This window comes from Sus scrofa, chromosome 13, assembly GCF_054392235.1.
Source record: "Sus scrofa isolate SSC_HxYL_T2T_F1_AM1 chromosome 13, Sscrofa_HxYL_maternal_Yorkshire_Landrace_v2.0, whole genome shotgun sequence".
Lineage (NCBI taxonomy): Eukaryota > Metazoa > Chordata > Mammalia > Artiodactyla > Suidae > Sus > Sus scrofa.
In genome coordinates this window covers 92,090,392-92,114,755 of record NC_139395.1, presented here as the reverse complement: position 1 = coordinate 92,114,755, position 24,364 = coordinate 92,090,392, and the positions used below count along the sequence as shown (strand labels likewise).

At 35.5% G+C, this 24,364-nt stretch overlaps 2 protein-coding genes across 8 annotated transcripts in view; one reads left to right on the top strand and one right to left on the bottom strand.

The window, feature by feature from the left end:
- Positions 1-24,364, bottom strand: part of IL20RB (interleukin 20 receptor subunit beta) — a 991,209-nt gene that overhangs the window by 610,572 nt on the left and 356,273 nt on the right. The gene's annotated exons all lie outside the window — the stretch shown is intronic.
- STAG1 (STAG1 cohesin complex component) overlaps positions 1-24,364 on the top strand; it is a 420,442-nt gene that overhangs the window by 376,451 nt on the left and 19,627 nt on the right. For 5 of the 7 annotated variants that reach the window (XM_084989804.1, XM_084989803.1, XM_084989805.1 and 2 more), the window contains 5 exons: positions 11,756-11,848; positions 13,741-13,915; positions 16,422-16,561; positions 20,110-20,211; positions 23,858-24,006. In XM_084989804.1, the coding sequence (XP_084845930.1) occupies positions 11,756-11,848; positions 13,741-13,915; positions 16,422-16,561; positions 20,110-20,211; positions 23,858-24,006 (659 nt within the window). Of the gene's footprint in view, positions 1-5,330; positions 6,404-11,755; positions 11,849-13,740; positions 13,916-16,421; positions 16,562-20,109; positions 20,212-23,857; positions 24,007-24,364 lie in introns of those variants that run through there. The other 2 variants (XM_084989807.1, XM_084989808.1) reach the window with 2 other exon arrangements.

Sequence of the window (24,364 nt, the reverse complement as noted above, 5' to 3'; positions counted from 1 at the left end):
ATGCAAACTTTAAAAATTAATGCTTTGGGAGTTCCCTGGTGTCTCAATGGTTTAAGGATCTGGTGTCACTGCAGTGGCTCAGGTTGCTGCTCTGGCACTGGTTTGGTCCCTGGTCCGGAACTTCTGTATACTGCAGGCACAGCCAAAAAAAAAAAAAAATTAATGTTGTTTCATTGCTAATATTCCTCCTTTTAAAACAATTATTTTAATGATTCTTACTTATAGTAGTCAGAAGGTAAAGAATTGCCAAACTCTCTAATCCCCTTTGTGATGTAGGATATCTCTAAAAATTTAAAAGCCACAAGTATAAGCTTTGTACACATATGATCTATATTATTAGCATCTCACTTGATAGGATACCAACTTCCTAAATATAGTCTCAGCCATATCATTAACTTGTATAAATAACCTTGAGACAAGTCACTCAAATAATTTTAAAACATAATTTATATCAAAGCTCTTTATCAGTTGTAAAGGGCTTTATAGATACTAATAACAAGTGAAAAATCACTTATCTGTATTTCAGATAAGTTCTTATGAAGTTAAAAGTTGTATTAGGCCAAACTTTTCCAGCTCTAGAATTCTGCAATCTATGCTGAGCTTAATAACTGTTATACCAAGGATGTCTGGATAAATATCCAAAAATCTTTACAGTGGTTACCTCTGGGAAATAGAAATTCTTTGGGGGCATGCATAAGGAGAGAAATTGACCTTTCGCTTTATACCTTTTGATACCTTTGAGGGGTTGTTTTTGTTGGTTATATTTAACAGTGATATTAATATCACAAAAATTAATTTTTAAAAACTACTGATACAAAAACCCTTGCTTTTCCATCCTAATCTTAGGTTTTGGTTTATCACATATAATTCACTGAGTTGTTTGACTTGGATGAATACTGGAAAAGTGCTATGCTCCGTATTATTTGCTGTAGCATCATTATTCTCTTGTTTGTAAATGTAATATTAGATCTGTAAGAGAATTTGGAAATGATCTGATGAAACTTTTTTGTTTTAGGTAAGGCCTAGAAGGAGACATTATTATTTTTACCTTGTTGATATTTTACATTTTGTTAATCACTTTAATATAAATGCTCTAATTTAATTAAATATTCTTGATAATCCTGTAAAGTGGATGTTATTGTAATCCCATTTTACAGATAAGGAACCTAATGCTTATAAAAATTGAGACTTGTCTAAAACCACAAGTCTCTTGAATCTCAATCTAGTGTCTTTCTGTTAGTACTCTTTAAAATTTTATATTATTAAGCTTTTATCACAACTACATTTATAGTTTTTTGTTGTGGTTGGGTTTTGTAAAAAACAAATTTTCTCCTCACTGAACACAAATTAGCAATACCTCTTTTCAGTTAGGTATTGAAAAGTTAAATCGCATAGCAGTTCTCTGTCATCATTCTGTATCCTTAAAGATATTTAAGTGAGAAGTTACTGTGATTTTAAATGACTTAGTTTGTAATGTCAGTGAGTGAGTTAAAGTATATGGATGACTTTGCTAATGATGCACTTAAAATTCTCTTTTCTTTTTCTTCCCCCCTTTAATTTGTTCCCTGAAATTTAAATGTAATACAGCAGACCCTTGTGTCTATATATTTAACATTTGTAATACTGATTATGTAGAGACAATTTGAAAGTCTTATTACATGAATTAATTTTGTTTTTTGTTGTTGAATAAGTATATTAATATGTAATGACCCATTTGTCTAATGAGGGAGCTAGCCACCAGACTGCTCTGTTTTTCTCTATTCATTGTTATATTTATAGAAACTCATTTAAATCTCTGAAGAGATCACTTACATTTTTAGTTAATAAATTATGCTTATTAGTTCGGGTATAAAATATTATGGTAGAGTGGTTTTCATAAATTTAAGATCTTTTACTTGAGTACATATTCATTGTAAAAACTGTGTAAGTAAAAAAAATCCAAATCTTACCACCTGTGGATAATCACTGTTAATATTTTGGTATATTTTCTTTTAGTACTTTTTCTTACATATTTTTCAGCTTTATTAAGATCATGATATATTTATAAATTTGTGTCTCCTCAATTAACATTTTCTTCATTTATTAAATGTTTATAGATAATATTTTTAATGTATGCATGGTAGTCCATAGTGTAGCTATACCGTAATTTATTTTACCACTCTTCTCTCTTGGATATTTAGGTTGTGTAAACATTTTAACAAATAAAATTAATTCTCTGATGGACATTCTGGTGCAAAAGCTTGTTCTGTGTTTTACATTATTTCATCTTTTTATTCTTAGAAATGAAATTGCTTGGTCAAAGATTGTACATACTTCTGAGGCTTAATACATATTGTCAAATTGCTCTTTAGAAAATACTTTTCTAAAATTTATTTTTCTTCTCTATTGTCATGAACACCGTCTTTCAGGGAATTATGAATGGTAGTTATATTTGAAGTTTAAATTCAAGTTATAATTTAACTCAACAGTGAACACTACTTTGTAAAATGAAGTATATGAGAAGACTGTATCAAGAACAGGATTAGATCTTTATTTGAAATGGAAGTGCACTGGGTTTCACCAATGGGTATTTCCTCTGTTCCCCTAATTTCCAGAGTTGAAGCTCTTTGGCAGTCTCACAGGTCATGCTCAGTATACTTTGCTCCGGTGCCCCCTAGTGCTGGTCCTGTAGAAGCAGCCTTCAGTTTCTCTTCTCTGTAGCAGAAAACATCCTTCTTCCTTCAGCTCCTTCTGGACATATACAAAGACATTTAAAGAGCCAGGTAAATAAGAGTTAGGGCTAAACTAATACCCCTCTTGCCTTTTTTTGGCCTGGGGATTTGAATTTATCCTCAATTTTTTTTTCCTCCTGGGAGGAGCTGCCCTACTCTCTGTAGTCTTAAGTTTGTAGTGCTCTCTCCTGCGTGTTTGTATTTTAGGCAGCTGTAGGAGTAGCATGGGGCAACTACATTCTGGACCCAAGCTTTATTCCTAAGTCTTTAAATTAAAGAAAGTCTGCATCCCTCGAGCTACAAGTCAAATTATTGAGTAGTATAGCATGTTTACTGAAAAATCTGTTCCTCCATTACCCTCTTGACTGAAGGGTCTCCTCTGCAAATTTCAGCTTGTTTACCTCCAAACAAACTGGAGAAAGGAGAAGTTAGGGTGAAGATGGGACTGATGTCGGCCAAGCCCCTTGAGGAGACATCTTTATTTTAACCTTGCTATTCTTCCGACAAACATAGATTCCTAGAAATGTACTGGAAATAGACTTAAATGCATAAAAGTCTACACATCTTCCTCTCCCCTTCTCAGTCCTTTAGAATAAGAAAGAGATAGCTCAGTCAGGGCCTTGCCCCAAATTCCTATAATAGCAAAATATAGATACCTCTCCATCTGCAGAGTTAACTGCTTTGAGGGGGAAGGGAATGGGGCCAAGAGTTAGAAATAATAGCTGTCCCCATAGGAATAAATTTTTAGTAGTGGATAACCATTTTGCTTCATTTTTTTCTAGATCTTCCCCCATCTTTTATTTCTTGAGAATTCTATCTTTAATAACTAGTTAGTTTTAAGCCTTTACTTTTGATCAGTCCATGACTTCAGAGTCATCCTTTGATAGCTTTGCTCCTATTAATATTACCTACTCTTTCAAGTACCTGATTGGCTGGTCTAGGAAAGTTAGGAGAGAAAATCCAAGTCTTGTTTTATATTCATTTCTTGTTCAGCTCTCAGAATATTCTTTGTTTAAAAAATCTGGAATACATAAGTAGATGACTTTATACTGAATTCTGAACTTGTCCAGAATGTTATCTAACTCTTAACATTCTAAAAATCTCTGGGAATCAGAAGTAAATATGTTGAACTTAGAAAAGAACTTATTAAACTTGTAATTCTAACATTCTATTAAGAATTCCATGCCGTGTTTGCAGCCCTATTCCTGGGCCTCTACTTTCAGAACTTGCTTTCTGACAGGAAATAACTTTCTCTCCCTTGAGGGACAGCATAAAGCTTCCTCAGGTTCACTAGTCTGTCCAGTTGGATGCTATTTTTACTTACACAGGGACAGTGATCTTTAAAGTACCTAATTTATAAATACTCTCACTCCTTGAGATAATTAAAACCTCATGATTAAGTAATGAGCCAGGGCTAAGAAGATTTATGCTAAATAGCAATTATTTATAATGTAAAAAATGTGTTTTAACTGAATTTATTAGAGGTCTAAAGCAACATTAAGAATGTCTAAAGAGGGAGTTTCCATTGTGGCTCAGTGGTAACAAACCCAACCAGTATCCATGAGGACATGGATTGGATTCCTGGCCTGTCTCAGTGGGTTAAGGATCTGGTGTTACACGCTCGCAGACGTGGCTTGGATCTGCCATGTCTGTGGCTGTGGCCAGCGGCCACAGCTCCCATTCGACACCTAGCCTGGGAACTTGCATATGCCATGGTGTGGCCTTAAAAAGACCAAAAAAAAATGTAATCACTTTTGTTTTTTATAATAAGTTTTTTGCTTTGAAAATGCCCCCCCCCGCCAGTGGTCATTTTGTAATTACTAGATATTTGTTAAATGACTTACTGTTGCTGACCCAAATTTATATATATATAAGAATCTTGTAGTTCCTGTCATGACTCAGTGGTTAATCCAGCTAGTATCCATGAAGACACGGGTTCAATCCCTGGCCTTGCTCAGTGGGTTAAGGATCTGGTGTTGCCATGAGCTGTGGTGTAGGTCGCAGATGCACTTCAGATCCTGCATTGCTGTGGCTGTGGTGTAGGCCAGCCACTTCAGCTCCAATTGAACCGCTAGCCTGGGAATCTCTGTATGCTGTGGGTGCAGCCCTAAAAAAGACAAACAACAACAACAACAACAAAATCTTCCAGTATATAAATAGGATATATTTCCAGCATTTTTTGTATTGGAGGATGGTCTTTTGTAGTCAAATATGAATTCAAATTTTGGTGCCATTTCTTACCACCTGTGACAAAGGTATGCAAGTTACTTCACATTTGAACACTAATGTGATATTCACTGCTGGATAGGGTTGTTGAGAAGATTAAAATAAACCTTTCATTTCAGTCAACAATAACTATTGTTTTGATGGCATTACATTGCAGTCCTATTCTGTGTGTTCCTGATCTTCTCCCCTACCCAAACCAAATATTAATACTAAATGAAATATTATGTAAGGCTATGGGAGTATGTAAACATTCTCGATATCTAGTGTAGGTTTGGAATACAGCATGGTAGATTTTGTCTTCCATCTGTATTTTGGAAAATTTGGGAATTCAAGTCACTCACTTTGGTCCTAACAGTCACTACTTTTCCCCTGTTCCTCTGACTCCTCCTTTAGCTTCCTTCATCTTTGTACACCACAGAAAAGAAATCAGAAGATGTTTTGGAACTTCAGTAGGCAGCTTAAGGGTTCCTGGATCATAAGTGGATTAGCCTTTGAGGCAATGGCAGGAGTCAGCAGGTGGGGATTCAGATCGCCAAGAACAGCAGCAACATTGAAAACTAGGTATTACATTTGGGGTTTAAATATCCAATAGTTATTTTATTGTATATTCACAGAAATGGCACACTCTCTCCTTACCCTCAAAAGAGAAGCTAGTAGCAGTCATTAATACAAGAAAGCAATTTCAAAGGTATTATATAAGAGTGTACCCTAACACAGTGGTGAGGCTTTTTATCTCTTGCACTCTGATGTGTCCCAAGTGAATGAATTTAGTTGCATCTGTTTCTATTATATTTAATTTGACTAATGACTTAATTGAGCTAAAGAATAATTTAATGAGCCTCGTTATATGTTAGTGATGATGCTAAGTACACATAAATAGTTTATACTTCCAATGATCTTTATAGCCCAATACAAACTGGATGGGCTACAGCCCATGGGCCAAATCTGGCCAGACACCTGTTTTTGTAAATAAAGTTTTAATGCTCATTCATATATATACTGGCTGAAGCTGCTTTCTTACTCCAGTGGCAGATTATGACCCACAAAGCCTAGAATACTTACTCTCTGACCCCTTACACAAAAAGTTTGCCAGTTTCTGGCCTAGTACCATTATCCCTTGGTCTTTTTTGTCAGTAACTCTCTTTGCTTATTCTGGATAACTCGTTTAGTTTTGTGCTCTATTTTTATCATGAAAATTGATCGCTAAATTCTTAACAGGCTCTATTTTTCATATTCTAAGATATTTGGCCTAATCCAAGTCCTTATTTCTGTTTTATATCTTCCCATTCTGTGTATTTGTCTGATAATGTTGAACTAGTTTTGTGTATTTACTGCTAGTTTTTCCATTGCTAGTTATTTATTGCTTTTCTATTGCTAAGATAATCTGGCTGATTATCTTAATTAGTATTTCACAGTTGTGGATAAAAGGACAGCTAAATTTTCTAGATAAAATTACCCATTTAAAATCTCGTGTTTTGTGTGTTTAGAAATTAAACCCTTATCTTTCCTCACTGACTATAATTGTATTGAGATATTTGACTCGTAAGGGACAGTCTACACCTAAGATCTGTTTTTTCTTCCCTAGATGTTCGGGTAAGTCAAGTTTGAGCCTTCAGATCTTTGAGAAAACTTCTAAAATTGTTTATATGATAAATTCACCATCCTAATTATGTCAGTCTTATTTGAGGGTCTTCACTGTTGAGATTTTGCTGACCAGGGTATATTTGAATTAAGGTGATGTTTTAAAAGTATACTTTGATCAATTGGTTTCATTTAGGGAAAAACATTTGAAAGGAAGCACCATATTCTTGGTCTGTATATTTCTTGTATGGACTACGAGAGGGGAATACCTTCAGTTTTCATCTTTATACTTCAGGTGTTCTGGCTAGGAAGAATTTATTTAAGTAGAATTCCATTGTGTTCAAAGTGTTAAAGGCACTCCCTAAACATCCTATTTTCTTAAAATTGCAGCCTAAATAACTTGTTCTTGGGTTTTTTTTTGTTTGTTTGTTTGTTTTTCAGTGTCTGTTGGGTTGACTAGCATTTTTGTTTATATATAAATATATTTGAGTAATTTGAATTTAAAAGTTCTTACCTCCAAACTGCTCCCTGTTTTTTCAGTATATTAATTTTCTGGCATTATAGAAAGAGTCATTACAGTAAAATGGTTAAGGGCACAGACTCTGGAGACAAACTGCTTTTGCTAATTCAGTACTCCACTTAACTATCTCTGTCTTTGGGCTTGCATTTAACATTTCTGTGCCTGTTTCTCTGTATGTAGAATGGGAATGATAAATATCAATACCCATCACAGTCAAGATTCGTTAATATGTGAAAAGCCTAGATTAGTGCCTGGCACTCAGTAAGTGCCAATAGATGTTAACTTTATGTAGTGTAAGATGCTAACATAGTGAAGTTTGTAGGAAAATTATAGGATAAATAAAGTACTGTGTTCAGAAATCCAGAAGAACCTAAATTCTATTCCCAGCTGTTCAAAGAAATTTACTGTATGAGATTAACTAACTGTTAAATATACATTATCTGTGCCTATTTGCCTAAACGTATTGGTATTTATATTTCTCTCAATGGAATCTGATTACAATAAAACTAACTTTCTTCAGCACTCAGTATTTTTAGGTTGCATCCAAATCTAGGCTAAACGTTAGTGCTAAAGAAGGCCTTTAACGTCTTATTTCCTTGATAGCTTCCCATTTTCACTTTTTAAAAAAGCTACTACTGATTAGTCATCAATAGGTTGCTTAGTTATGAGGTTAAATTTACAACTCCTCAGATGAATTCGCAAGTAATCTTTACATAGGACGTACTTGCTTTATGATTGACCTTTAAAGGAGTATTTTGCCTCCAGCTCCAAAGATAGCTGATTCCCTAGACTGCTTCTAACTGCCCACTTAACCATGAAATTTAAGGGAATGAAGAAGCATTAACATCTTTTTTTTTTTTTTTTTTTTTTTTTTTTTGTCTTTTTAGGTCCGTACCCATGGCATATGTAAGTTCCCAGGCTAGGGGTCAAATTGGAGCTGCAGCTGCCAGCCTATACCACAGCCACAGCAACTCGGGATCCAAGCCATGCTGTGATCTACATCACAGTTCACAGCAACACCAGATCCTTAACGCACTGAGCAAGGTCAGGGATCAAACCTGCATTCTCATGGATACTAGTCCGGCTCCTTACCACTAAGCTGTGACAGAAACTCCATTTGTTAACTCTATTTATTGTTTGATGAAATAAACACATTACACGTTTGTCCCTTGGATTGTGGTATCATCTTTATTATGTGTATTTATATTTCATTCGGCAAATATTTACTAAATACCTGCCCATGTGCCAAGCACTATTCCAGGTAATAGAAATGGAAGTGAACTTTTGTCCTTTGAATACTAGGTTTACTGGTTAGCACCTATATGTTCTCATTTGAGTGCCTAGATTAATTCAGCAGAATCACAGAATGCCATAGCACCTCAGAGAATATGGTTCAACCCTCTTGTTTGTAGCCAGTTAATCTCATGGCCTGCATTTTGTTTTTCTTTCAGTTATTTATTCAACAAGCATTCTCAAACCTTTTTTATTAAAAAAGTCAACAAAGACCCCAAAAGACATTTCTAGAAGCCATCCTGTTTTTGTTATCTCTTTTTTATCTTTTGTTCATTTTCTACTGCTGTTTTTATTTTATTTATTTATTTTATGGCCACAACCATGGCATATGGAAGTTCCCGGGCCAGGGATTGACTCCAGATTGCAGTTGTGACCTTCTCTGCAGCTGTGAAATGCTCAGTACTTTAACCCACTGCGCCAGGCTGGGGATCAAACCCACACTTCCACAGAAACCCAAGCTACTGCAGTCAGATTCTTAACCCACTCTGCCACAGCAGGAACTCCCATGGTCAAACTTTTTTTGAAAGAGTTGCCTTCTTCATCTTTCTACTCATGGGCAGTTTGCTTTTAAATAAAAGTGATCTTTTAATTCCTGTAAAAATGTTCTCCCCAAGGTCATGCACAATCTCCTTGCTTTATCCTTGGAATACTTTTTTAATCCTTTTCTCTTGGTGGCATTTGTCCTAGTTAAACTACTCCATTCATTTTTAAATGTTTTCTTACTTCTAGGATGCCATATTTTGGTTTTGCTCCTACTTCTCAGACCATTTCTTAGGTTTTATCATGTGTTCTTTTTTCTCATCTCTCTATTAAATATTGGTGTTCCCTAGGATACTTTTGTCAGCCCTCTTAACAGATTCTCCTTGAACAGTCTCATCTATTTCCATTGTTTCTGTTGCCATCTAAATGCAGAGGACTTCAAAATCTCTATTCTTGCTCAAATTCTTTACTGTGGGCTTTGAACTCATCCATCTGCCTACTAGACATCTCCAGTAGGGTATCTCTCAAGGATCTTAGATCATCATTTGTAAAGCTGAACTGTTACCTTAGCATTTGTTCCTGCATTGAGTACCTCCATGACTTTATACTGTAATTCATTCAGTAGCAAGTTACCTAGAAATTTAGGAGTAACATCAACATCCCCGTTCTGATTAGTTCTGAAATTCTGTCAGTTCTGTTGCTTTAATTTCTCTTCACTGTTCATATCTTGACTCTGACATTTTCTTTTCAGGCCCTCATTTTAGATTATTCCTATTGCCTTTGTGAAGAAATACAAAACAATGATTAGAAGCATGGACTTTAGAGTCAAATAACCCTAGGTTTGGATCCTTACTCTATCACTTAGAATCTGTAGGTACTCTGAACTTTAGCTTCCTCATCTATAAAATAGAAATATTACCACTTACTTTATAGGGTAATCGTGAAACTTAAATTTATGCCCCTTAAAACACAATACTTGGTATATAATAAGCCCTTGACTGAAGATTGTATTTACTATTAACTAACGTCCTTATTCTATATCATTCCCCCTTCTGCTTAGAATATGGTATTAACATAAATTTTTACCATGTATATGATAAAAAATCCTTATTCATTAGTTCCTTATTGCTAGAGTTCCTTTTGTGGTTCAGGGGTAACAAACCCAAATAGTATCCATAAGGATGCTGGTTCAATCCCTGGCCTCACTTAGTGGGTTAAGGATCTGGCATTGCTGTGAGCTGCAGTATAGGTCACGGATGCCTCAGATCCTGTGTTGCTATGGCTGTGGCGTAGATTGCCAGCTGCAGCTCTGATTCGACCCCTAGAATGGGAGCTTCCATATACCACACATGCAATCCTAAAAAAGAGAAAAAAAAGTTTCTTATTGCCAACAGGAAAATAGCCAAATGATTTAACACAGTGTTTTAAATAGTCTCCTGATTAAATGAAAATTGCTCCTCTTTTTCTTTTCTCACCGCTCCTCCCTATTTATGCCCCAAATACAGTAAATTAAGGTCTCATAAAAGCACCCCCAGGGCTGAACATTCTATGCCCTCTGGAACACCATTCCCTATAGGTAGATAATTTTTAGTTGTTATTTAGAACTCAGCTTTATCTTCTTTGGGAACCTTTCTGTAACCACTTTTTACTGTGTTAGGCTTTCTAGCATAGCACTCTTGACATCCTTTAGCAGCTGCCTGTTCTCTTGTCTATTTCCTTTAATGCAATGTGAGTCTTTAAAATTAAAGAAGTGGTCAAGGAAAGTCAAGGTTTGGTTATTGAATGTTCATCTGCAGGAACATTAAAGATTCTGGAGGCAGTGTCCTTTTTACTACTCTGAACAAAATATGTTCTTATTCCTTCTAAATACTGTACTCATTTTAGCAAAAGGAAATATATATGATTTTTTAAGTATCAGTTTTGGGATGTGAAGATCCCAAAAAGGAATAAACTATCATCTGTACAAAATAGAGTAGCTTAAAGAATTCTAGTTTCATAGAGTACTTTTTTTAGCGATTTCTACATCAGCTTATGGTCATTTAATTACTCTTCATTACTGTTTTAAATATCATAATACTGAATTATCTGCATGCGTCTTGCTCATTAGCCAGTGAGAATAGGAGCTCTATTATCAGACAGTCCTGGTTTCAAACCCTTGGTAATAATAACTGCTTCTTCTAATCAATATAAATACTAAATTATGTAACAGCCCTCATACCAGTGCTTGGAACTTTATACATGCTTGATAAATTTAAATTTCCTTTCATACTTTTCAAATGTTTCATATCAAGTATTATATGGCCATCTGATTAAATCCTGTTCACCACTCCAATCTTAGATTAAAGCTCATCTTTCTATGAAGCTGCCTCCAGCCTAGCTCTGTCTGGTACAGTTAGAATTAATACTCCCCCCCCCAAAAAAAGTGAACACTTAATTACTCTCTAATTGTTTTAACTCCCTGCTAAGATGTTAACACTGAGTATATAGACACTACTTTAAAGCTCTCTCTTTTTTTCCCTTGACATTTTGCGGAGTGCTGAGAATATGGGAGAAATTCAGTACACATTTGTTGCTTAAATGATTTTTCCAGTGTGCTGCTGTGTTCCCTCACTTTATCACCAGCTAGTATTTGTTATAGGGATGACTAACAATTTTAATATTAGCCTAAGTAAACCATATTTATAAAGGAAAATATGTTAGAGGAAACCATACTGAGCATTCCAAAGCTAAATAGAACTGAGTATTTGGGATTATCTGTTTCCCATTTCCATTAAGATAAACTAGGAAATAACTATATGATTTGCTTCCCAACATTAAATTTGGTTTTATGAATTGCTTTAACAATAAATCAGTTTGGCTATTTTCCATTTATTATTTCTTTTGGATCAGTTTTTTTTTTAGAATACTGTAATTCATGGTTGCAAATTTGAAATGTGTCTTACAGGAGGATTTGTTGGTATTGAGGAAAACAGTGAAATCCTTTTTGGCTGTTTGCCAACAGTGCCTATCTAATGTTAATACTCCAGTGAAGGAACAGGTAAGAAATTATCAGTTAAGAGCGCTCAATAAAAATAACTCAAATGTATTAAAAAAACAGTAAGAAGGTGTAATTTTTATGGCGGTTCTTAGCATGTAGGTCTATCTCTAACATTTGTGGGACCTGTGACAAGAATATTTAAGTTATAAAGCAAGCTAACAAACCTGTTATAAGTGTTTGTTCCTTAACGAGTTATACCTTCATAATGGCCTGGAAGGCTGGGTTTCAATTTAGAATTCTTGATTCTTAAAAGTTCTATGTCAGAACTTGGAGAGTTAGGGAACTGGTATAGGGCTCACTTTCTCATCTCACTTTCAGCTCTTTCCCATACAAGGAAGAACTCACACGTGCATGTGAACTTTTCAGTCCACATATCCGAACTTTGTCAACATCCCTCAAACAGACATCCTTGATTACTCTGAGGCCTGGGAGTACGCAATGGGGATGCATTGTGCCTAGGAAAGATGCCTGAATCCCTGTCCCTGAATTGTAAAGTAGGGGTATAGCATATACCATTGGTCCACCAGACTCCTCACCCCTTGGAAAGTAGCATAGCTCAAAGACGGTCAAAGTGGAGCCCAAAGGCAATACCGTTTTCATGAAGTGATTTTGTAAACTATTTAACTATACTGTTCTGTTAGGAAGTACTTTTATAGAAAACAGATGTACCTTTTCAGTGTTGTTTTTTATTAGGATATTGAGCTAGAAAAAGAGTCTTTATCTGTTACCCTTTGCTGCCTCTTCATACAAATGGGTTATCACAGGTCTCTTCTTTATTAAGTTATCAGTATCTTACTTAAAATGGGAACAAAAATAGTCTTTCCTAAACCTTTCTCAAAGCCTTCTGAACTCAACCAACGCTAAAAAGTACCCAGCCTAGCACATTTAAGCCAGAAATTCAGTGTTTCTACATCATCACTGTTTGGTGACATCTCAAAGTATGGCCTCAATTTAAAAAGTATATTTCCCTGGTTTCTCTTCATGCTCTCCTCTTTTCAAGTGACTGTTTCTATATTTATGTATTTCATAGTTGTGTACCTAGAATATGAACTACCCTGATTCTTGTTGGAGGTGGACAGCATATAACCATCTCCAGGATACCAGAAATTTTTTCCATAGAAATCCATTTTTAAAGGGGGGGGGGTGTGAGTGGATTGTTTAGTGCTATCAGAGCCCTCAGTCATTCTATAATAAAAAATCTTTCAATTTCAGTAAACCAATGATACAGGTTTATTTCATTCCATCCATTAAATAGGATAAATTTGGCAAAATAACTATACTTTCTCTGTGGGGATATGTACTGAAAGTTCTCTTATGTGATTACATTTGTTGGGAAGCTTTCAGTTACTGATTTTTATGTGAATGATCTTGAATTCAGTTTTAACCTATTGCTGAAAATTTTTGTTTTACATTAGATTTTTTTAAAGAAGAATCCAGAATAATAGCTTACAGATTATAGAGTACTACATTATAATTTATTGAATTATACAGTTTGTGTTAAGATTTATGCTTATTGTGTGATTAAGCAGTATGTGATTGATTTCTGACCTCTCTCCTTATTGTATCAATTTTGTACTTCTGGAGTTGAGGTTAACTTATTTTTTATAAGTTCAAATCAAAATCTCTTAGCTATTTTGAGTTAATACAGCCAAATTAAAGAAATAGGTTATATTTAGGGTGATAGGAAGTCTTAAATAGGACTAGTATGTAATGAGAAAAAGTAATTTTATTAAGTTTGGAAATTAAAATTAAGTAGCTGCAATTTGAATACTCAGAATTTCTATTATGGTACTGTTATGTAACTTTAATTTGTTATATTTTCATTAACATTGATTTGTAGTTATAGCTGCATTTGTACAATATTTTACTGATGAATTTCTTTTGCATTCCAGGCTTTCATGTTACTCTGTGATCTTTTGATGATTTTTAGCCACCAATTAATGACAGGTGGCAGGGAGGGCCTTCAGCCTTTGGTGTTTAACCCAGATACTGGACTTCAGTCTGAACTCCTCAGTTTTGTGATGGATCATGTTTTCATTGACCAAGATGAGGAGAACCAGAGCATGGGTATTTGTAGCTATCATCTTGTCAATATTGCTTTTGTTTTACCATCCCCAAAATATATGAGAAAAAATTCAGTCCTAAAAAATATTAGAATTTCTCTCTTTAAAAAAAAATGTTGGGGAGTTCCTGTCATGACCCAGTGGTAAGAAACCCAACTAGTATCCATGAGGATGTGGGTTCGATCCCTGGCCTTGCTCAGTAGGTTAAGGATCCAGAATTGCTGTGAGCTGTGATGTAGGTTGCAGATGTGGCTCGGATCCCGTGGTTGCTATAGGCCAGCAGCTACAGCTCCTATTTGACCCTTAGCCTGAGAACTTCCACATGCCCCGGGGTGAGGCCCTAAAAAGACAAAGAAAAAAAAAAGTTAATACAGTCATGTAATTCAGAAACCAACACTGAATATATTACTAGTCCCTCCTCTAACATTGTACCTTAGAGAGCTCTCCCTATTACTACATATGTAAACTTCCTTATTCTTATTCTAACAGCTACATAGTATTTCATTGTTTTAACTACAACGTTATTTATGTTACTCATCTCATATTGACTGATGTTTGGCTAGTTTCCAATCTTCTACTATTGTAAACTATGCTATAATGAAAAATTTTGTACACTTGTCATTTCCCTCATATATAAAATGTATATTTAGGATAAGTGGCTTTTTTTCCTAACTGAACTGGGCCTAGGTTCACAGTTTTTCCTTAAAACCATCTGAGTTCCTTTCTGCTCCTTTGTGGTCGCCATGCATTTCTAAAATTTAAAAAATATGACTCATAAGATACTAGGTGCTAAAAGAATGTTATCAGACTCACCAGTCAAAATTGTGCTGAGCATGCAGAATGAAAACTTAGGAATATAAGTAATTTTAAATAAAGATTATATAGAATAGGTTATTTGTAAAATAGATGACTTAAGCTCTCTAAAATAAGATTTGTGGCATATCAGATCCATAAATCTACTTGGTGCTATTAGAATGTTTTTTATTTAACAGAACATTTTAGAAAGTATTGGACTATCAAATGAAATGAAGTATTTTTATTTTGAATCCACATTAATTTCAGGAGGTAAAATTTACCTGCCACTCGTCTTAAACAAAAAGATTTCCAGCTTCTCAAAGTACTGATGATTCATAACTGAACCAGCTAGTAGAAAGGGAAGAAAGAAATTGAGAGTAAGGGGTTTTTTATGGATATATACGTGCAAAGAAGAGAAGAAAAAACACTGTCCCTAAATGAGGGCTGGCCAAGATGTGAAAGGGTCAGTACAGAGCCTGAAACAAAGGTGTTAACTTTTGTCATTTCGAGTCTTGCAGAGAAATTTTTCTTAGGATTAGAAATACAGGAGTTCCCTTCGTGACACAGTAAAAACGAATCCAACTAGGAACCATAAGGTTACGGGTTCAATCCCTGGCTTTGTTCAGTGGGTTAAGGATCCGGGTGTTGCCATGAGCTGTGGTATAGGTTGCAGACTCGGCTTGGATCCCAAATTGCAGTGGCTCTGGTGTAGGCCAGCAGCTACAGATCCAATTGCCTTAGCCTGGGAACCTCCATATGCCACAGGTGCAGCCCTAAAAAGACAAGAGAAAAAAAAGAAAGAGGCGTTCCTGTCGTGGCTCAGTGGTTAACGAATCCAATTAGGAACCATGAGGTTGTGGGTTCCATCCCTGGCCTTGCTCAGTGGGTTAAGGATCCAGCGTTGCCGTGAGCTGTGGTGTAGGTTGCACATGCGGCTCAGATCCCCTGTTGCTGTGGCTCTGGCTTAGGCCAGTGGCTACAGCTCCGATTACACCCCTAGCCTGGGAACTACCATATGCCACGGGAGCGGCCCTAGAAAAGGCAAAAAGAAAAAAAAAGAAAGAAAGAAAAAAATACATAAGCCAGTAGGGCCTGAGAATCTTAAAAATAAGGAATAAGCACTACTTGTTTTGAAAGTATTTAATAAGGTTTTGTTTCTAAACATGTGAATATACATAACATGGTTTGTAAAATATACTTTATTCCTCAGGTTACAATGTAACCATGTTTAGAATAAGAACTGAAAACTAACTCCTCCATATAATTTCCATTATTCACTCCCCATATATTTTTCTAAAAAAAAAGTTTTTCCCTGTGTCTTAAAAATTTCCAGGTATTTCTTCTCTGTGGAACTATATTAGCACATAAGGAATATTGAAATAAGAAAAGATAGCATTTTAAAGGTAAACAGACACAGTATTATTATGACAAAAATATGTCAGGAAAAAATCTATATATGCTTTGCTTCTCTTACTCAATCTTTGCTATGACAGTATCATAAAAGATAGGTACTTTAGTGCCTACTAAGTATTTAATAAATGTATAACTAAATACAGTATCCTAAAATAAACAGTAGTAAAAGTAACAGTTTTTATCCATCTAAAACTGACTTATACCTATTTGTAAGGTTATAAGCTTGTTTTTTTTATTATAGATTGTCTACATTGTTTCACTTTTTTGCCAAAGTTCATAATTAATTTATTTTCTGTGGTTAGAGGGCGATGAAGAAGATGAAGCTAATAAAATTGAGGCCTTACACAAGAGAAGGAATCTACTTGCTGCCTTCAGCAAACTTATCATTTATGATATTGTTGACATGCATGCAGCTGCAGACATCTTTAAACACTACATGAAGGTATAGTTTTACATTTTTTATGGGTAAAAGAATATACATACTAATATCATTTCATATTCTTATTTTTCCCCTTCCATCTAAGTGGCAGAGAAGTTAGCAACTAAAAATGAAAGGATAATGAATAAACTAAAATTGATAACTTTTACCTATGTATTATTGATGATTTTCTGACATATTTAAAATTTCTCTCATAATTTTTTATAACATGTCCATTTATATCAATTCCATAAAGTAGGAGTTCCTCACATTTATGTGAAAAAAATTCCTTTTTATTTTCATGAGAAAGCAGTGCTTCTTCCCTATAACTCTCTTCAGATATATTTATAAGTGTGCCTACTGTGTACCGTGCCACCTGCCAGGCACTAGTTACAGAGATTTTAAAATTCCTGCTCCAGGAGTTCCCGTCGTGGCGCAGTGGTTAACGAATCCGACTAGGAACCATGAGGTTGCGGGTTCGGTCCCTGCCCTTGCTCAGTGGGTTAACGATCTGGCGTTGCCGTGAGCTGTGGTGTAGGTTGCAGACGCGCCTCGGATCCTGCGTTGCTGTGGCTCTGGCGTAGGCCAGTGGCTACAGCTCCGATTAGACCCCTAGCCTGGGAACCTCCATATGCCGTGGAAGCGGCCCAAAGAAATAGCAAAAAGACAAAAAAAATAAAAAATAAAAAAAAATAAAAAATAAAATAAAATTCCTGCTCCAGAGTGGTCTACAGCTGGAGATAGTCAAGTAGCTTAGACAGTTGCATTTATACAATATAATAGATGTATGTACAGGGGTTCCTGGAAATATGTGAAACAGTCCACTCTTAAGAAGTATGAGGGTTAATGAAAATTGCTTAGAAGTAGCTTCTGAACAAGTCTGATATAATAAGCATAAATTAGTCAAGTAAAGAAGTAATAGGAGGACTCTTAGGTAGATTGAACGTCATGTACAGAGACACAAAGGAAATAAATTGTTTGGGGAAAATGCAAGAAATTTGATATAGGAACATAGATAGCTTATGGCAGTGGAGCCAGGGGTAAGATTTAAAGAAACTGAGAGGTTAGACTTTAGATGTTGTGTGAGAAGTTGTGATTTTTCCATGAGGAGGTGTGGAAAGGTTTTAAACCATTCTTCATATGACAGGGTTTTAATAGTTACTCACTTACTGACTGTTCTCCTTTCTGTAAGTCCATTTTGTCCATTTTGTTTCTGACCCTCAAAAAAAGCAGTGCTCAGAGTTCCCACTGTGGCTCAGAAGTAACAAACCTGACTAGTAACCATGAGGACATGGGTTCAGTCCCTGTCCCCACTCAGTGGGTTAAGGATCTGGCGTTGCTGTGAGCTGCGATGTAGGTAACAAGTGGCTCAGATCCCATGTTACTGTGTCTATGGTGTAGGCCAGCAGCTGCAACTCTGATTCAGCCACTAACCTGGGAACTTCCATATGCCACAGGAGCAGCCCTAAAACAAAAAAAAAAGAAAGGAAGGAAAGAAGAAAAAAGCAGTGCTCAGAAATCCTTGATACAGCTGAATAGGCACAATTCTCATCTTTTTAGCTTTTTCTCATGTCAGAGATGGTATTTTATTTTGCCCATATTCAGAATGTTGTGTATGCCATTGATTCACTTATGTCTTTATCCATGTATGGTACATGTATGTACCAAGTATGGTACAATTCTAGTTATGACATAGGAACCAAGTCATCATATTTTGCTGAACACCTGCAATCTGATGAGCACTGTGTTGTTAACCGGAGGTTTAAATAAAACATGATTTCTGGGAGTTCCTGTCGTGGCACAGTGGTTAACGAATCTGACTAGGAACCATAAGGTTGTGGGTTTGATCCCTGGTCTTGCTCAGTGGGTTAAGGATCCAGCGTTGCCGTGAGCTGCAGTGTAGGTTGCAGATGCAGCTTGGATCCTCTGTTGCTGTGGCTGTGGTGTAGGTTGGAGCTACCGATTAGACCCCTAGCCTGGGAATCTCCAAATGCAGCGGGAGTGGCCCTAGAAAAGACAAAAAGACAAAAAAAAAAAAAAAAAGTGATTTCTGCACTTAAGGAGGTTACAGATTAACCGAAAAACTGAAATGTACCCATATTATATAACATGTTAATATTAAATAGCTGCCTATGTTCTATGCCAGTTGTATTTGAGACACTGTTCTAAAGCTTTTACATTATCTTTGTTGATTACAGTAACCCTGTGAAGTAGGAAATAATATCATTTACAGATAAGGAAATTAAGTCTTGGAGAGGTTAAGTAACTTTCTAAGATCACACAACTATTAAAGTAGCAAAAACTGGCATTTGATTTTAGGTTTGTCTAGCTTCAAAGCTTAGCACTTTCCACTAGACCATAAGGCTTCAGCGTGATTATTGTAATAATGGATGTACAAATTGCAAAGCAAGCCCAGATATGGTCTTTAAGTGAGCAGCCAGAGAAGGCTTCCAAAAGTAATATCTCAACAGAGTTTGGTTGGATAAATACGAGCTTACCATGGTTTTTCCTTGTCATCCCTTAACAAGACTGTGTTGGTTTTAAGATAAAAGCTGTTATCTAAAACATTTATCATCCTTAACAGTTTTTACCCACCTCTGTTCATTATAGGCGTTAATCGTTCCTATAAATATTCTAATAGTTGTTTGTTGTTCTTTCTTATATATCCTTGGCTTGTTTGGCTTTTGCCTTACTCTTCTGTGAGGTCATTAAAAATCTGAATTTATTATTGATCTATCTTTTGAATGACTTCAGTGCTCTCATGTTTCTCTTTTTATCTGCATTGAGATCATTTTTTAATTGCACTAAAAGAATGATTCTTTTGAGATATTTCCTGGGTTTTTTGGTTTCCTTTTTTTTTTTTTAACCTCACATCGTAGAAGCACACCCATCTTTTTGAAGATTATAAAAATCCAATTGTCAGGCTAATATACTCATTTTGCTAGCTAGGTCATAAGTTTTAGGCTTTAGCCAAGATAATATCCAGATGTAATATTCTCCTAATTATTTAATCACAAAATTCTTTAAATCCTGGGTAAAAAAATTGAATTATAAAGAAGTCAGTGGCTTTATTTTTTATATTGTAATAGTAAAATATAGACATATTGGGGGCGGGAATGAGATAGATAGTACACAAAAATATTAAATGAAAAAGTTAAGTCTGTTACTCTGATCTGCCCTTCCAGATATTTAGGCCCACTCCTCAGAAGTAAGCAGTTTTAACTATTTTGGTTTCATTCTTCGGGAAGTTTCTATCAAAAGTTCTCTTCCTGATTTGTCACCTTTTAAAATGCTGTTTGTTGAATCCATGTTGTAAAAAATGAGGAATTTTGCTCACTTATCTCTTCTTCTCTTGGAATTCCACGTTTTTTAGTTTTATTATTAGTTCATGATCTTAAATATCAAATGTATATTTCTTTAGCTATAGACAATACCTTTTAACTGTCATTAGGTTTTTAAGATGAATAGTTAAAAACCTCTGTATTCACCTTTCGATTTCTTTCACCAACCTGTTCTTTATCTCATAAATTGTTAACAGTTTTAAAGCTATGTTTTCTTTCTTTTCCTCACAGTATTACAATGACTATGGTGATATTATTAAGGAAACACTGAGTAAAACCAGGCAGATTGATAAAATTCAGTGTGCCAAGACCCTCATTCTCAGTTTACAGCAGGTAAGAAATTTGAAGGGGGAGTTCCCATTGTGGCACAGTGGTTAACGAATCCAACTAGGAACCATGAGGTTGCCAGTTCGATCCCTGGCCCTGCTCAGTGGTTAAGGATCCAGCATTGCCGTGAGCTGTAGTGTAGGTCGCAGACGCAGCTCGATCCCGTGTTGTTGTGGCTCTGGTGTAGGCCGGCAGCTACAGCTCCGATTAGACCCCTAGCCTGGGAACCTCCATATGCCCTGGGAGCGGCCCTAGAAAAGGCAAAAAGACAAAAAAGAACAAAAAAAGAAATTTGAAGGGAACGAGATAAAGAGTAGAATTAATATTAAGCAGTTCACTTATTATATGCTAGGTATCTTAATAAGAGAAGAGACAAAACTAGTATCCAAATAAGAAAATATGTTACACATATTGTCTAAATTAGATTCCTAGTAAATGCCTAGTATTAACTTAGAGATTGAGAGGTAGGGGCTGGCTCATAGGTATGTATGTATATATTTAGTCTATGATAAAAGTCTCATTTCAAATGTGAGGAAATGTTTGGGCCTATTCAGTAAATGGTGATAGGTCCATTGACTATGTACTTGGAAAAATAGCTATTTATAGCTATTTATAGCCTAGCATATACCCAAAATTAACTACTAGTTGGACTGTATATAAATGTTAAAAATTTAAAGGTTATAAGAAAAATAAGAGGATATTTTTATATCCTAGAGTAGGGAAGTCCTCAGTAAGGAAAGACGACACAAAGTAAAAAAAAAAAAAAAAAATTGATAATATATAAATTTAAATAGATTTATGCATCAGCCAGCACTCCGAACAAAATTTAAAAACAAATGACAGATTGTGGGAAAGTATTTTTAATCATATAGAGAAAATCCTACAAATCAGTAACAAAGGTAAATAAATCCTATACAGAAGTGAGCAAGTGAAAAGCCACTTTTCAAAAGAGGGAACCTTTTTGAGCAGTAAACACAAAAAAAGGCATGGAGTTCCCACCATGGTGCAGTAGGTTAAGGATCTGGCATTGTCTCTGTGGTGACCTGGGTACAATCTCCGGCCCAGTGCAGTGCATTGCGCCCTCAGCTGTGGCGTAGATCACAGTTGTAGGTCAGATCCCATCCCTGGCCTAGAAACTTTCATATGCCTTGTGTGGCCAAAAAGAAAAAAAGAAAAGAGGCATAGTTTTATTAATAATTAACATAATACAGGAGTTCCCATTGTAGCACAGCGGAAACAAATCTAACTGGTCACCATGAGGTTGCAGGTTCAGCCTGGCTCAGTGGGTTAAGGATCTGGCATCAGCTGTGGTGTAGGTTGCATATGCAGCTTGGATCCTGCATTGCTGTGGCTGTGGGACAGGCCAGTGGCTGTAACTTGGATTCAACCCCTAGCCTGGAAACCTCCATGTGCTGTGGGTTGGCCCTAAAGAAAATACTAAAAAATTAAAAATTAATATAATACAAATTAAAACAAGGAGACATTTAACACTGCTGAACAGATTGGCACGAATTAAAATGATTGATAATACCAGTGACAGTTAAAAATGTAGCAAGAAAAGATCCCTTGTGAAAGCAGTTGCTCTTACTTTCTTGGAATATAATTTTTCAGTATATTTCAAAATTTAAGATACATATTCCCTTTAAATCAATAGTTTTGCTACTTAGGTATCTACATAGATACATGCAAATCTGAGCAAAGGTATATATGGGAAATATATTTTATTGTAACAGTCTGTATAATATTGCAAAATGGGAAATAGTTTAAATGCCCATCAACAGAATGGTTAAATAAACTGATACTCTGAAGTAGCTAAAAGATTTTTAAGACAAAATAATAAGTGAAAATAGCAAGTTTCAGGACAAAATATATAGTACAGTACCATTTATATAAAAATTAAAGCTTTATGTATGTAATATATTAATGTGTCTAAATTGGTCTAGAAAACTTTCAAACTTCAACATTGGTTACCTTTAGAAAGAAGAATGATATATAGTTGGAAAGAGAAAAGAGAACTTTCACTTTCATATTCCTTGAATTTTGTACAATGACATATATTCTTTGTATTTATTTTAAAGATCAAGGCTATTGTATACAACTGTCTGGGAAAACATTTTAAATTTTGAGACTTGATAAACAATTACCTGAATTTGAAACTCTCTGGAAGAACTGCCGTTTCCAGTCATGGCAGAGTAAGCAGTTTAGGCCAGTCTACTGCCAAAGAAAACTAAAACTCTGGACAGCATAATTAATAGACAATGAGCTATTTCAGTGAAATGGTGTGGTTAGAGTAAATTGAGAGATTAGGAGATGAGGAAGTGAAGAAAACAAATGTAAACAATACTTCTTAGGATCTTTGCATAAAGAGAAGGAGAAAAATGCATTGGTTGCTGGCAGAGGAGATGGAATTAAGATGTTAGGTTGCAGCAACATGGATGGAACTAGAGAATCTCGTCCTGAGTGAAATGAGCCAGAAAGACAAAGACAAATACCATATGATATCACTTATAACTGGAATCTAATATCCAGCACAAATGAACATCTCCTCAGAAAAGAAAATCATGGACTTGGAGAAGAGACTTGTGGTTGCCTGATGGGAGGGGGAGGGAGTGGGAGGGATCGGGAACTTGGGCTTATCAGACACAACTTAGAATAGATTTACAAAGAGATCCTGCTGAATAGCATTGAGAACTATGTCTAGATACTCATGTTGTAACAGAAGAAAGGGTGGGGGAAAAACTGTAATTGTAATGTATACATGTAAGGATAACCTGACCCCCTTGCTGTACAGTGGGAAAAAAAAAAAAAAAAAGATGTTAGGGTTGTTTGTGTGTTTTTTAAGACACATGCCTCTAACAGAGAGGAAAAATTTAATGACGGAGAAAAAAGTAGTAGCACAAGACCAAAATCACTAAAGTAGGTAAAAAGCAGTGAGATACATAAAGTACATAAGGAGAGAGTGGCTTTAGATGAAAGCTTAGACTATTTATTCTTCTCTCATAATAGGAAGGAAGGCAGATGTGTATAGATTCATTTTGTGTCTGACTTTAGTGGCAGAATGATGATTGCTCTTGAGTATTCCATGGTTTTGTTTTTATTGTTATTTTGACACAATATGCATAATGTGTATGTAATTATAAAACTCCTCCACTCGGTTTAAGACCTTATTGGTATATTTTATAATTGGATAGGAAAAATCACTCCATATATCTAAATGAATTTTTTACATAATGTCCTTGTCTAAGATGTAATAAGTAAAAAAAAAAAGTTCTGAATCCTATATTTTATATATTGCCTTTCTTGTGAAATCAACAAAAAGAACACCTAGATGTTTATGAATAAATAGTATATTTGTAACATGTTTCTTTTTCCCAACCCTAAATGCATTCCTTTTTTGGTTAAAAAAAAAGGAAAAGAAAAAATTATGGTTTGCTTTTAATCATTAGCATGAAAATGAGCTCAAGAAATAGTAGATCATAGTAGAAGACTTGGAAAAGGAAAACAGTGTGGCTACTGTTAATACAAGGAAAGAACTATGTATTTTACCATGTGCCATATAAATACTTTTAAATTATATTGCCTATTCTAACAATAAATTTAAAATATTTCTTAGCCATAGGTTTTTCCCTCTTTTTTTTTCTCTTTCTACCAGTTGTTTAATGAACTTGTTCAAGAACAAGGTCCCAACCTAGATAGGACATCTGCCCATGTCAGTGGCATTAAAGAACTGGCACGTCGCTTTGCCCTTACATTTGGATTGGACCAGATCAAGACACGAGAAGCAGTTGCCACACTTCACAAGTGAGTTAGCTAAATAAACACTTATATACAGACTCTGGTTTACTGGAATTTAACTGAAACAACTGTTTTTTAACCAACTGGGTTTTTTTGTGTTTGTTTGTTTGTTTGCTTTTTAAGCACCGCAACTGCGGCATATGGAATATCCCTGGCTAGGGGTCGAATTGGAGCTACAGCTGCCTGCCTACACCCAGCCACAGCAACGCCAGTTCCGAACTGCATCTTTGACCTCCACCACAGCTCACAGCTATGCCAGATCCTTAACCCACGGAGCAAGGCCAGGGATCGAACCTGCATCTTCGTGGATACTAGTCAGATTTGTTTCCATTGAGCCATGACCGGGAACTCCCTATTTAACCAA